The sequence below is a fragment of the Biomphalaria glabrata genome, chromosome 18 (assembly GCF_947242115.1).
Source record: "Biomphalaria glabrata chromosome 18, xgBioGlab47.1, whole genome shotgun sequence".
In the NCBI taxonomy this organism is placed as follows: domain Eukaryota; kingdom Metazoa; phylum Mollusca; class Gastropoda; family Planorbidae; genus Biomphalaria; species Biomphalaria glabrata.
In genome coordinates, this window is record NC_074728.1 from 10,170,803 (window position 1) to 10,186,534 (window position 15,732).

The 15,732-nt window shown below is 32.3% G+C and overlaps 1 protein-coding gene across 2 annotated transcripts in view; it reads left to right on the forward strand.

Moving 5' to 3' along the window:
- The window catches only part of LOC106061114 (tyrosine-protein kinase Fer-like), a 33,247-nt gene extending 20,623 nt beyond the window's left edge, over nt 1–12,624 (forward strand). Inside the window, exons 15-19 of one of the 2 annotated variants that reach the window (XR_008775869.1) lie at nt 733–856; nt 2,013–2,164; nt 3,724–3,846; nt 5,192–7,813; nt 7,850–12,624. Coding sequence is in view for 1 of the 2 variants with exons in the window: in XM_013219177.2 (XP_013074631.2) it covers nt 733–856; nt 2,013–2,164; nt 3,724–3,846; nt 5,192–5,331 (539 nt within the window). In the remaining variant the exon portion in view is untranslated. Of the gene's footprint in view, nt 1–732; nt 857–2,012; nt 2,165–3,723; nt 3,847–5,191 lie in introns of both variants that reach the window. The other variant, XM_013219177.2, reaches the window with a different exon arrangement.
- The last annotated feature ends 3,108 nt before the right edge of the window (nt 12,625–15,732 follow it).

The window sequence follows — 15,732 nt, forward strand, 5'->3', positions numbered from 1 at the left end:
ACCAGTCTACTCTTTCATCACATCCCTTCCACAATCTTCTCTTTCACTTCCCTCCTTTTTTTTTTCTTTTGGTAAGTGGCCTTGTATAATTGACTGTGAAAGACTTGGAACTCTTCTCTCTCTTTAAACTATATATATATATATAAATAAATTAATAAAATGTCAACATTTCAAAAGTGCATACAGAGGTCCTGAAAAAGTCATAAATAAACAAGGCTTCTAGGCTTAGTCAAACACCATAATACTAAGATGCTTTTGATCACAAGACAGGGTGGTTGGCTTTTAATCATAGGGCATAGAAATATTAACTTTTCTGAACCTTTCCTGGAGACTTAACTCTTTTTCTCCAAATTGATGATAGAATCGTTGATTTAAACTCATTAATTGAAATTAATGTTTGATTTTATAAACTATACTTTGTACTAAAGAGCATGAATTCCCCTTTAATTTGATACCAAATAAAACACTTTCTGATAACAGACGAAAACGTTATTGAAGCGTAATCAGAGAGTGAAATACTACTTGGCAAAATGAGGAATTCCGTCCAAACATCGAAAATAATTACGGAGAGGAAGAGTTAAGAATCTCATAGGGGAACACAATTTTCTTTGAAATCACATTATGTTGTCCAATGTATGGAATTTGATACACCTGCATCTTTATTTTTGCCAACTTTCACTCTCTCCTAACATTCACTGGAATGCTGCTAAGCTATGTTTTTTCCTCCTACAGAGGGAGCCTTGCTCCAGTTCCTAAAGTCTCAGGGATCTCAGCAGAGTGCCAAACAGTTAGTACAAATGTGTGTGGATGCATCCAGTGGGATGGAGTACCTGGAAGGTAGAAACTGTATACACAGGTAAGTTTGGCGCTCTAGAATTATTTGCATGGTCAGTTTGAAAAGTGTGTTAATATTCTATTCTAGTTATTGTTATGTCGCATTAATGTTGCTGGGGGAGGTGCCATTATTACAAAATCTATTTTATGCTCATATCATTATCATTGTCAATCTTGATTGATTGTAATAATCATTCTCAATCACAATTTAAATAACCTCCAAGAAACTTATACGAAAGCTGTCGAAAATTTAAGCCACACATTCTATCTTGTAAGCTTTTTTTTTACAAAGCATACATCAACTCAGTCTGTTTGTCTGTATGGTAAAAAGTTTGTACATGTTATTTCTCTCACACCCAATCTCAGATTAAGCTGAAATTTTGGACACTTATTTCTTATAACCAATTAGTTAATTAACTAGTGGTAATTAATTATTTTGTTTGGTATCTTGAACAAGGGAAAGAAATTGTACAGATGTGGTGGTATACGTTGAATTAGTCCCTTTGAGGACTTTTGAGCCCTGAGTGAAAATTTTTTTTGCATTTAAAAAACGATCATGTAAACATTCACCAAGATACCCCCCTTCTTCCCTCCCCTTTCACAACTGGTCCAGATAAGTTGTATGATCATAGCGCATTGAGAAAGCTAAAAGCTTAACAAAAAAATTGGTAAAAATATTTCTAACCGCACAGATTAATTATGTCTTGGGGTCATTCGTACATATAACTAAAGACTGATCCAAACTAATTGATACAAGTACACTTAATTAAGCTTTGTTGTTGTTGTTTTTTTTTAAATGTTTTTTTTTGTTTGTTATGTAATGTTGAGGAATACAATTTATACATAATAATAATCAAGTATAACTGAGTTACAGACAAATAATAGTTCACAAGTCCCACTTCTCATATCTGATGGAAGGCTTACTCAACGATGAACTTTTCTAATCAGTTTCTAGAATGAATTTCACATTGTAAATAAATATTCTATGATAGGGCAGTTTAGTCTTTGATACCTAATTGAATGGGCAGCTTTTATTGTATTATGCTAAAAATTACATAAAATGAACTAATGTTAGTGTTTCTATCACATTCCATCTAATAAGGTTTTTTTGTAAAACACAAACTTGAAAGAAGAGAAATAATGTATTAGGTAACTGCTATTTTGTTTGTGTTTAACAGAGACTTGGCCGCCAGGAACTGTTTAGTAGGTGAGAACAATATCATTAAGATCTCAGACTTTGGCATGTCCAGGGAGGAGGCTGAGTACACAGTATCTACTGGCATGAAACAGATACCTGTCAAGTGGACAGCACCAGAAGCTTTAAATTTTGGTGAGTTTTTTTTTTTTTTAATAGCTTTTATATAGCAAAAACTTTCACGCTTATAGCACTAAGGTCCAATCTCATTTGTAATCCATGGGGGGAGGGAGTATCTGGGAGAAGGTTTTCCATGCTGCCGCTCAGTAAACACAACTCTGCTTAAGTCAGGTTTCGAACCTCAAGCCCCATTGAGCCAAGCTAAATCCTACTTAACCTCTCGGCCACACATCCCACAATATATAGATTATATTAAATACTTTAAATTTTATAGAGCAATTTTTTTAGAGAAAAAAAAATGTCTATGTGGTCATTAAAGATGATATTTGTTTCACCCATAATTCTTGTTTTTCATTTTCTTTAGTATGTTACTTTTTTTAAAAATTTCAATCCTTACTTTACCTGTCCCATATGGAGCATGCATCGAAGCAATAAAAAAGGTTCTCCGTATTTTTGGTCAACTAAAAGGCTGGACAATGTAAAAGAATGATTCTGCTAAGAACAGCTGGTGACCGGGAAAAAAGGGAGGGATTTGGTTACATGAACTGTCACAGCACCCTTACGACAAAAGTCAAGGGATTGATGAGATGAGATGAAAAGGCCACTCTTTTTATATCATTTTCACCACATTTTCCATTCTTATTTTTACTATTTTGTGATAGTAACTTCAATAGTTGAAGGTCTTATGGTTAAACTTTAATAACTTGTTTTAATTATCAACAGAAAATTTTATATTTGGTATTGAATTAAAGGGAAATGAATTTACTGTTTATATTGAAGATTTTCATGATAAACTAAACAATGTCAAGGATACTAAATTTTCTGTTTATATTGAAGATTTTCATGACAAACTAAACAATGTCGAGGATGCTAAATTTATTATTTGAAATTGGCAACTAAATAAAAGTTATAAATAGAAGAACTAAAAATTTGATTATACAGTGCAAAAAAAAACCAAGTAAAATACAACAGTCATGTAAAAAAAAACATAGCTGATCAGCACATCCTTCACATTTTCTACACCAGATACACCATACAGCTGGCTATTTATAGGTTTTCTGGAAAGTTATTTTACATTTTGTATTATGAAATACAATGAAAGCTCATTCACTGTGGACAAAGCACCTGGAGATACAGAGACTAGATTTAGGAAATACTTTATGATCAAAGTTTAATAAAAGAAAATTAAAAAAAAAACTTTTTTTCTTCTTTAAACAAAACTATATCAATAAAACCTTTAAAAACACTTACAATAGAAATCTTGAGCTTATTATCTGATGTTAATTCTATTGGAAAAGCATGATGAAAAAAAAAAAAAAAAATTTAAGCACCCAGATTCAAATTCATTGTACTTGGTACAAAAAGGGTAAAAGGGAAAAAAAAACAACTGGACATTTGGAAGAGGTAAATTATTCAAGATTTAATTTTGAACCATGAAAAACATTTAGAAGAGAAGAAAAAAAAAGCACAGATGATGGTTGTGTTAATCTGACCAAAAAGGGCTTTTTGAAATCAACGATGGGAGATTTGTGCCACAGACAAAGGGTTACATTGGGTGTTTCTGTTTCTTTCAGGCAAATATACATCCCTTTGTGATGTTTGGAGTTTTGGTGTCCTGATGTGGGAGATCTTCTCCCATGGGAAATCTCCATATTCAGGGATGTCCAATGCTAGAGCTAGGGAGTGGATTGAAGAAGGTAAGCATTTGGACTTTTTAGTTTTGGTGTGACAATTTTTTGTTTAGTTTTCTGTAGTTAATACTTAGTCAATCTGTCGTGTGAACAAGACAAAGAACAAATATCTTAACATGTCTCAGAAAATATTATTCAGGTGACCTTAAAGTTATAAGGTTACAGGCCTTGAATTAAGTAAAATCTTTAACTGAAAACACAAGCCTTCAACTCCATTGAAACTTGAGTTCCTGAGTCGTACATCCCACGTGACCAATATACTCTTTACAGTTTAATTCACACCATCTAAATTCTTTACAAAAGATTCATATAAATCTACCATATCAATTGATTATAGTTTTTAAATTCAAAGAAAAAGTATTATCTGCAAATCACAAATCAAATGGTATATTATATTTTAATAATAATAATAATGGGCTCCTTATGTTCACTTTTTTTTTTAAACCTCCCTTATGAACAAATTAGCATTATTGTCATTTTAATAATCACATTTAGGTCTGTGTCACAGCCTGGTTCTTGTTGTAGGCGTGATGACGCAAATGTCTCTGTGTTGTAGATACCTCTTCTGGTATTACTATAATGTTCTTAACTAAATACTTTCTTACACGCACTAGATTTGCAAGTGCGTAATAACACTAGTATACTAAAGTCTCCAACGACAACATTTAGAATTATTGATAAACACACTGGTAGCAGACATAAATTTTATTCACACAATAATTCACAAAAGATATTGGCAACTTAAGCCATCACAAAATGTAATCCAATGAAAAGAACAGCATACTACATAATAATTACTCAGTGCTCATACAATATACCAAAGGAGATAATAACACTCCTCTATCTACAAGAGTCCATGGTAAAACTGAGGTGTCCACCTCGTGGTCAGTATCCAACCAGGAGAAAAATCTCGTGCAGTTAGCACGGACTAGTTCAGTGATTACTAGTCACCAAATATTACAGGGGTTCTAAAACTGATACATGACAGTCTGTAAATACAAAATGACCAAGGCAGGGATGCTGTGTCAGAAACAACTACAATTGTCATAGTAAATGAAATTAAATGTTTATGTAGAACAAAAATAACAAAGAATTTGTTTTAATTTTAAACATATTTTGTACAGCTATAATTGTTGTATTTTTTGTAATTAAATTATTTAAAGATTTTGAAAAAATGGGTGATGGCTCTAGACTAAGACTGTTTTATTGATTCTAGGCTTCTGGGACAGAGTTGAACTCAATCAAACACTTTCTGTATATTAGGTCTCATTGTAGAATTTGTTCACTGTAAATTTAGTAGAGAAATGTTTAAGTTCTTTTTCATTTTTTTTTTTTTGAAATATTATTTTAGGAAATCGACTTGAATCCCCATCTGGCACACCTGACAGAGTCTATGATCTGATGCTAAAATGTTGGTCCTACAATGATGAGGAAAGACCTCACTTTAAAGAGATACATCGCAGCCTGATAGATATCGTAAGAAAATTGTGATGACCTCCCCTCTTCTAAGTCACCAATTCCTTAAGCTAGGCTGCTGGCCAGCGAGTCATTGTTGTAGAACTTTTCTAGTAACATCTGTGTTACTTGAGATGAAATAACATCGACTGACTCAACGCAGCAGTGAGGACTTGAAAGCTGCCTACATCATAGCAATGAAAGAAAAAAAAAGCTGTAATGTGTTTATATTTTATTTCATGAAAGTTTCCATTCAAAAAAATCTGGTCAAAAAGAAAGTAGTAATAAAGAATAGAAAGACTTTTATGCCAAGTGGACTTGGAATTCAAATAGAAACAGATTTTGTGTTTCTGCAACATGGAACTTTTAAAAAATACTAAGTCTATTAACATTCGATCACAGCTTAATAAGGGTTATCACTACGAAAGTACTATGTCTGCATTTGATCACAGCAGAATGAAGATGAAAGTGCATGTCTATTAAATTTTGATCACATCTAAATGAAGATAGTCTTATCGTTGCACTAACTTTTGTATTCAATAATTTACCACTTTTATTTCTGTAAGTAAACTTATAAGTGTCAGAACTAAACTGCTTTATAGGTCAAGGTTGAGGAGCTAGTGTAGCTTATGTTTATGTATTTAGTTCCAGAATAAACAAAATTAATATTAGTTCTTTAAGATCTTGTCTTCTAGTCTGAAGATTTTACACCTCTATAGCTATTGCATGGCTAACAAAGAAATGGCTTTCCTGTGTAGCTTATAAAATGCTTCTGTGACGCATCTTAAAAGGATGCTCCAATAGTAGCTGCCATGTATCTTCCTCCTTACCAGATGTAAGGGATCTGGATTGTTTCTTGAAGCATCCCTTTACTTTTATAATGCTAGAGCTCTTTAGCTAGTGCAGCTAGCTTTATGTCTAACCTTGTTTTATGCTTTTGTGATACAAATGCAAGCTTGTTGTTGGTAGTATTATTTCATTTTATTTTCATTGAAATATGCAATGGTAGAACTTGCTAGGTGCTGTCCAGTTCATTACCCTGAAAGCAGAATAACTGTAAAATCAGACACTCATTCTAGACTCTGATTCAATCCCAGGGTATGATTCAACGCTGGCACTCATTATTCACCTCTATATGAATGCAACTGGGGCTAATAAGGCAATTACAAATAACTGAGTGTTCAAACTGATGTTGCATTTCTTTAAAACAAAAAACAAAAAAAAAACATTTGTTAGATTGCTTGAAAAGTTTACAGAGAAGAGCTGTTTGCATGTGGCTTTTCTTGTCTGTTGATGTTCAAATTTGAAAGAAATTGAATAACTGAAGAGCAGCCTACTTTAGCATACATTCTTTCATTGAAACACTGCAATCCATAGTTATGCTAGTTATTTTTGCAAAGCTTATATCAACTCACTCTTATCTGTCTGGTAAAAAAGTGTGTACAAGTTATTTCTCCCATCCCATTATCGGATCAAATGAAACTTTGCACAATTATTCATTGGCATAGAACAAGACATGAATCAATAATTTTTTTACCAGTTACCAGTTAGTTAATTAATTAGTGGAAAATTCATTATTTTGTTTGATACCATCAAGGGAAACCTATCCTTCAGTATTCACAGATATGGCTAAATTTGTTGGGCTTAGTCCCCTTAAATAATTAACACTATTTCTCCCTCACACATTCTCTAATCAAGTTAATACTATACACAATTATTTATTGTACCTAACAAAACATGAATCAATAAAAAAAAAAAAAATTAGTCAATTAATTATTGGTAATGAATTATTTTGTTTGATATAACTAGTACATTATTGATAGATATAGTTTTAAGGGTGGAGTTTTTTACCCATTGGCTAAGCTTTTTTTAAAATGAATTTTGCTTGTTAGCATTGTACTCCCTTCTTATTCTGACCCATACTCCATACAAGCTACAGATGACACCACTTATTGCCTTAAACTTGATTGTGAACATAATGCTATATATTTATACAGTGCATATTTTTGCTAACATCATTTTTGACTCACACAGGAGGCACCATGGCTGAGTGGTAAAGCGCTTGGCTTCTAAAGCGGGTTCCTGGTTTTGAATCCTGGTGAAGGCTAAGGTTTTTTTTAATTTCGGGATCTTTTATGTGCCTCTAAGGGGTACCAGACATAAGTTGGGGAAAAGTAAAGGTGGTTGGTCGTTGTGTTGGCCAAATGACACTCATTAGCTGTGGGTTACAGAAACAGATGACCTTTACATCATCTGTCCTTTGGATCATAAGGTCTGAAAGGGAACTTATTTTTTTTTACCTGAACTCTGTGTTTTGATGTAGAAGGTGTGCAGCCTTAGCACTATCTGTTTTACTATTCAGATTGGTGTTACACATCCTTGAGAACAACTGTGAAAAACCTTAGGGGACAAATGTGTCAGTTTGTTAGATGTCAAAATTTCATTGTAGATTTCTGGTCTGTGTGTTACTTTTTTTTTTAATAATGCTTACTTTGTGAGTTGGCAGACTGTGTGAATTGTAGTACAGGGCTGGCCTTAGGCATAGTCAAACTAGGCAGTTGCCTAGAGCCTCCAATTGGTGGGAGTCTTGCACAGGAAGAAATAGCTGAACTTGTCCTCAATGTTATTGCTAGAGTACACTAGGTTTTTTATAATTATGTAAATTTAATTATTGTGCTGTTTTTTATTTTTCCTTTTATTTTATTTGGGGCCTCCGATTATCCAAGGCCGGCCTTGTGTAGTATAAAAAGGTTTAACATGCTATTTGTGAAAGTTTTTTTTTCTATGATAAACATCTCTGGTCATTGTTTGGTTTGTCTGCCCTTTCTCATCACAATGTGCCCTTGTAGCCAAGCCTTGCACTTTGAACTCTCTGTGAATCTTTGTTAACTTTGATCAACAGAAAATCTTGTTTTTTTAGATTTCTTTCAGACGCAAAAACATTTTCTTATGTAACTTTTGTAAATAGAAAGAAGCCACATTTTGTGTCAAAGAAATGTTATATTTATGTAAGACATCCACTCATGCTGTATAGAAGATGAACAAATCACGTTTATAAATATACATTTATTGTCTGTGTATATAAAGAGACTGTATGCTAAATATAATATACATATATACATATATATAAATTTTGAAGTCATGTTTTATATATGCAGTAATGCCTGATAAGAAACGAAGTATTTTTTTAGTTTTTTGTTGTTGTTTTATTTTGTATAAATGTACAGTCAAGCCTCAGTATACTGAACCTCATAGAAACCACATTGTTGACTTCATAATTTGAATCACATTACTTCACACTTATTGATAAGGTGAAAACAACAAACATACAAGTTTCAGTTATTGAAATGTGACTGTACAGGCCTTTGTACAAATGTTATCTAAAGAAATGGCTGCTGATACTATTGAATGTCTTGATCTCTAAATATTTTACACATTTCTCGTCTGTCCAGCAAGATTTTGACCTAATCCTTTAACATGCCCTCATTGTCAATTAGTTAGGACTACATTTGTATGCTACTTCATTATTACATTGGCATCATTGTTGTTGAGGGGAGCTTTAATTTCATGTTTATTTGAGGCAGTCATGAAAATAAATGTGTTTATTTTATTTGCATGCAATTATTTCTTAATACTAGTTTTTAAAGAAACTTAACTTTTCTAGTAATAATTGACCTCAGAAAATATATTATTTGATTTTTTTTTTTTTTTGATTTTTTTTTGTCTAAATAATCATTATTCTGTAATCTTTTTTTTTTTTACTCTCTGCTTACACATTTTGTTTTTATTTAAGCAATGTACACCTTGAGAGACCTTTTTGTTTTCCTTGTAAATTACGCCACTAAAGAGGCCAATCCTAGAGTCACATGTACTTTCACAGTTTATACATTTCAAAGCACTCTAGGGGCTGCAATGTTCTCAGCTTTTTCCTGCTCCTGGTTTATGTCCTCATCTGCAACCAGAACCCTCTTTTATGCTTGCCCTACAAGTGGGCCTCTCCTAAACCTTTTTCTCCCAGCTTTCGATATTGGTTTTTAAATGCAAGCAGCTGTCATCCAGTAGGTTTCCTTACAGTATGTTCTGTGGGTGTGATCAATGGTGCTTAACTCTTTTATCTCCGTAATTATTTTTCCACCTTTCGACAGAATTCTTCATTTTGCTCATTACTAGTTCACTCCCCTGTTATGATTAAGCTTCAGTAACTTTTTCATTTGTAATCAGAAAACGTTTTATTTTGGTATAGAATTTAAGGGAAATGCATGCTCTTTTTATATAAGAAATGTACAGTTTATAAAATCCAACATTTATTTACTTTAATGAGGTCAAATAAATTAGGAGAGAAAGAGTTAAGCAAGACCATTGGTTATGGAAGGCCCCAACGCTGACCTGCAATGTCGCAACCTGTGGGCAGTGGAGACCAATAACTTGTTGCATTGTCACAGGTCGCCACTGCAAACAGGTAGCTATGTTGCAAGTCAGTTTTGAGGATTGATCTCAAACATGTCCAACCCAGCCAAGACGAGTTCTTCTCTTTTTCTTTGATATTATTAGTAAGTCAAGTGAAAAGAATTTAACTTTGTGAGGGTAGCTGTATCTTAAAAACTCAGTATTTCTGCCATTTCAAGTTTATAAAACTTTTTGTGAGAATTATGTGATTGCAGGACCAGTTGAATTGTTAATGAAAGAATGTCATAGAATGGGATGCATGCTTCATAAATCACTTCTTCTACTCTGAATCTCATACACTCTTGAAGAAAGAATTAGGCAATAAATGATTTATGAGTTGTTTTATTTAGATTTGAATTCTTTGTTGACACATAGACATGACATTAATTTGCAATAATTTTAGTAATTGCTTCTGTTTATTTTTCTTGAAATTTGAAATCACTACCGCCTGGATAATGTATTAAGGGTCATAATATCCAACTTGAATTTTCAATTTTGTTTAATTTTTTTTTTTTAATCTGAGATGTCATAATACATTCAATTTAAGAACAATATACATTGTCATTCTGCCTCTGTTGCCAAAGTCGATATAAGATTTTAAATCTTGGGCTTTAGTTTTATGGATATAGGATATCAATCTTGGGTTTAGTCTCTCTCTCTATATATAAATTCTGTGTTTTAGTTACATCTAGTTGTCTTTGTACAAAGCTTGTGTCAACTCACTCTGTCCGTCTGTCTGTCTGGTAAAAAGTTTGAACATGTTTTTTCTCCCATTTGCCTTTCTCTGATCAAGTTAAAACTTTGCACAATTATTCATTGAGCCCGACAAGACATGAATCAATCAAAAAATTAAACAATTAGTTTATTAATTTTTGGTGATTAATTATTTTGAAATTAGGGGAATAGATGCTACTTAATGAGAGATGTAGATATATATTATATATGGATTTTTGAGTTTCCTTATAACATTTTTCTCCCTACTTCCGATTCTCAGATCAAGTTAAAATTTTGCATAATTATTCATAGTTGATAACAGTACACAAATCAGTCTAAAAATTAAAAAATTATTTAATCATTTAGTACTAATTAATTAATTTTGTTTTATATAGCAGAAAGAGAGATAAAGCCTTTAATTTTAGATAAATAGCAGAGGTTAGCGGTTCTTTCCCTTAGATAACCTTTGTCTTTCAAAGGTATTCTTTTTTCTATTGCTTGTTATGTATCTGTAAGTGGGCATTTCTGTGAGTATTTTATAAAAAATTTGGTTTCAAATGAGACTTAGTTGTTTTTTTTTGTGGATGATTACATGTCTTCTTCTGTCGCTAGTGACATTAGATGTGCTCTTGACAGACACTCTTGTCATAAAAATGTTCTCCTTTTCTTTAATAAGTTGGTGTTACTGTTACCAGAGTGCACAGTTTGATACCAAGTTGGACTTTCTTCTCGGACAATCACTTCCAAAAGCCAATGAATGTACAATGATATCTGATCCTGCATTTCAAAGACATCTCTGTAGCTTATCTTTGTAGTCATTGCCCAAATCTAGGATGTTGATTTTATTTAATGTAAAATTATCTCATGGTAAAATATGTTTACAGCTAAGTGGAAATGAAACATTTTGGAGGCATGTTTTTTGTTTTTGTTTGTTTTTTTTGACTAAGATGGAAAGAACAATTCAGTCAAGTTTTCATTTTTAAAGTAATAGAGAGGGGGAAAGGGTGAATTTCACTGACCCTCAAAATGTAATTCGAAACTTACTGAAATGAATGGTGCACACTTTTCTATTACCAGCTAACACATGTTTCATCAGCAAGGAGCAGACGTCTCTGACTGTGTGTGCTTTACTGTAGTCCTTAAGTACTTTGTTTTTTGTTATTGTTTTTTTTTTAAGCAATTATAAAATTACACATTTCAGTTGTGTATTCTTTGTGTATTTTAATGAGTAAAAAGCTGTTTTGTTTGGTTTGAGTATCTCTGGTTCTTAATTGCTCAAAACTGCTGGGTTATCTCCCATGCCTCCAAGTATTGCAAATCATAAACCACACAATCATTAACATTGGTAAATTATCACAGATGTCCTGAGAGATTGTGTCAGGGCAAAACCACCTTACCAAGGATTAGAAAAGGATTTTCTTTTAGGTGTATGAAAGCTGTATAAAAAACTATTTTCTTAGCTATTATTCTGTCATGTAAAAGGTTTAAAAGTCAGTTGAAATTGATCCTTAGTAGTGAGATATTCATTTGCAATATTCGTTATATCTATATTTACACTGCCAAGACATAGTGCACATTTTATATTTGCCACAGCTAGATAGGAACAAAAAAACAACAACCTGCAAGAGTTACTTTTATTGATTTGCAAGTTGTTTTAACAACACAGTGTAATTAAGAGCTAGGTTTAGTTTTTCTGTTAGCTAATTTCTTATATACATTTCTTTGTTGTTGTTGTTTTTTTTTTAATATATTTTTGCAGTCTTGTTTTAAAGTCTATTTTGATAATATTTATAATCTATAAATATTTTTTTTCATAGTGGTCAGTCATGCAATGAATATTAGATTGATGGATTTACTAATATAAACATGTTTATGAAATAAGGAGATGCTTATTGTGTATAATCTACAAGGGCAATATATCTTACAGTACTATTATTATTTTGTGGGTTTTTGGTTCTGATTCAATGTACATTTTGCTCGTTACTCCCATGGGCACCTGTTTTCCAAAATTGTTATTTATTTTATTGTGATGCTGTCATTGTTTCACCTGAGTTGCCTTGCTTGTGGTTTGAAAAGTTTTTCTCTTTGTTTGTTTTATAGGCATATATATATATATATATAAATTCACTTTAATTTTTTTTTAAGTTAATAAAACATTTTTAAATTCTTGTTTGGTTTGAATGTTTTTGCATGAAGACAAAATGTTGTGCTTTTCACTGCATCTGTTTTGGTTTTAAGGTTTTATTTCCTGCACACATGTATAGTGAACCTGAAAATCTAGTAGTTGTATCAATGCAAGATAGAATATCTTAACAAGAAAATTGACTTTTTTTTCCCTAGCTCTGCCATCCACTCAATATATAGTACATCTAGACACTAATCTGTTGATCACATGAAAAACAAATAAATTTGAAATATTAATATTGACTTAGATAATTGGCTGACCCACTTTTTGTATGATCACAGTGACTGAGGACATTGCTGGTCTCACAGTATTCTGTCATCAAGTTGAAGAGACTAGATTGTACACATATCTGGGCAGAGGAACATTGTCATCTACATACCTTCTGTTTAGAAACAAAACTTTTGATAAATAAAAAATGTGATCTTAAAAAAAAAGGGGGAAAAATCACAGAATCAAATACAAGAATTGGTTTTGTCTTGACGTCTTTGTGTTAGTTCACTGTTAAAACTAAGACTTATCATTTTTATTTTAAACATATGAAACCAAGCCAAACTAAAAAATGCCAGGCATGGAGGCATCAAAACAGTTTCTGTGTGTCTCTTGTAGTCAACTCCCCACCTCTTTTTTTTTACCCTTTCCTCTCAAACTAATGTGATCTGTTCATTGAAGCTGGGTAGACAAAAGTCCACCCCACTCCGTTTGGAACCTACATGGTTCACCTTTCTGTCCTCCTACTCCCAAAGCAGGAGAAACATTTTAATCTTAACATTTAAATCCAATCATTCCATACTCATGCAAAATGTTTTGTTTGTTATTAGTTTTAAAATGTTACCCCCACAATCATCTCAGTATTATGATAAGGAGCCATTGAACAAATATATTCTCTTGACATTTTTCTATACAGCTATATATTTAAATCTCTAGTGAAAATTTTGTTATGTATCATTTCTGTTTATGACTTTACAAATAACTTTCTTTTTTTTTTCTTTGTTGTTCTATATAAAGTGTCTTTTAAAAATTATTTAGTCACTTACTAGCAATAATTATATGTTTGCATTATGAGCATAGCATTGTCACCTTTGCAAATAATGATCATGGACTACTTATATAATTCTACAACCATGTTCAGTAATGCAAAAAGCTATGTGTAATTTTAATTTTGTACAATAAAATTTGGTCAATTTTGTCAGGGCACTCTCAGAAGTTCTAAATATAAAGCCTCCCAGACCAAATTGAGAACACCTGTAAGGATAGGATTTTCAGTTTAAAGACACTGAATTCCTATTGCACTTGCTTATGGTAACGTTGCTCAAAAGTCTCATGTTTATTTTAGCTGTAACAAAATTTTATTGCTAAATTCTTAAAATTATATTAAAATTTCTGTAGAGACAGATTATACATGTACTTTATTGGATGATTCAATTTTTGCAAAAGAAACACTTAATTTTGAGCTATTTCTGGGGCAGGTGCAGTAGTTTCCCATTTGATTCTGATGCCTTCCTTTGAAAAAAGTCAGGGAATCCCCATTATCTCATTGACCGCTTGGAAGGATTGGACTGGGAAATTTTCACCCCAAATCCTGCCTTAAATGTTTCATATATATTTTCAAATTACCTTTAACTTTGACCAATCTTGGTCAGTAACAATGGCTGGACTCTGGAATGTTCGTGAATTGTAGACGAAAATGACACTCTAGCTATCTATGTTCAAGTGGTGACCTCTAGTTTGGCATCTCAAACCACAAATCCCCTGTGTGCAACGATTTCATGGTTCAATGTATTTATATTGTATACATTTACTCCCCCCTCCCCAAAAATGTAGCTTTTAAACCTAACTTATACCTAGCCAGAAATATAGGTTGGATATTAAGGGTTTTATAAAATAGTAATTTCATTAACTTTAATGAAATGGATACAGATAAATAATTGTGTGTGAATGCATACTGACTTTGTCTTCCTATGCCGAGACTTTCTTTATTATCTTTATTAGGCATAGTAAGTCTTGACCTAGGAATAGATCACATTGACATTAAAGTCACCTTGTCCTACAATGTAGGTCAACTTTTGTTTGTAGTTTCATTCTATTCATTTCAATATACTGACATAAAATCTATGCTTCAACTAAGGTTTTCTCATCAGCAAACAAGGTCATACAGTTTAGCATCAAGTCATACGTAGACTTTATACTTACCTAACACACTCACCCATATACTCCTACATAGTGGTCTAGTAGTGGGTCATTATTGATATCGTACACTTTCATCTAATCACTTATCTAACCTAAATATCATTTCTATTTTACTATTTTATTTTGTGAATAATATTTGCATTTTGTTTCGTTTTTTTTTTTTAATTTTAATTATTCCCCACACACACATATATGAAATAATTTTCTTTCAGTAAATGTTTATTTTTATTTTGAGCTTGATTTCATACAGCACTCGAGTCATATGTAGTATTTTGAAAAAGAATGATTTTGTTTGTAAAATTGTGAAACAAATAAAACTTTTCAATACATTTAAATTACTGGGTTTTTGTTTTACCAAGGTTATCTCTCTACTCCCTCTGTCCGGTACACATCTTGTACTACACGTTAGTTCTCCCACATCTTATTCTCGGATCCACTTGAAACTTTGCACAATTATTCATTGTCGATTACAACGCATGAATTATTAGAAAAAAAAATTAACCAAGTCGTATTTATCAATTCGTCGTAGTTTATTAATTTTGTTTTATATGGGAAATATACGAAACAAAGAGAAATGGTAATGATTTAACGGTGGTCTCCCCTTAAGGCGCAAATTTTGTTTTATACTGAAAATGTACTAAGATTAGGGGAGAGAATTTTTAACTAGATCTAGCAATAGTCTATAAACCCTCTAAATTTATAAGTACTTGAAATGCTCGATGGCTTCACGTCAGCCTCCCATCATGGATACCCCGAGCTCCAATTCAGACTGAGCAATTTTAAAAAAATATGTAAAAAAGCAGCAAAGAAATCTTCTCACAGATACCCCCTCCCCCGCTGGTCCTCAAAAATGATTGGACCATAGCGCAGTGAGCATTCTAGAAGCAGGAAAGTTGCGCTAAACA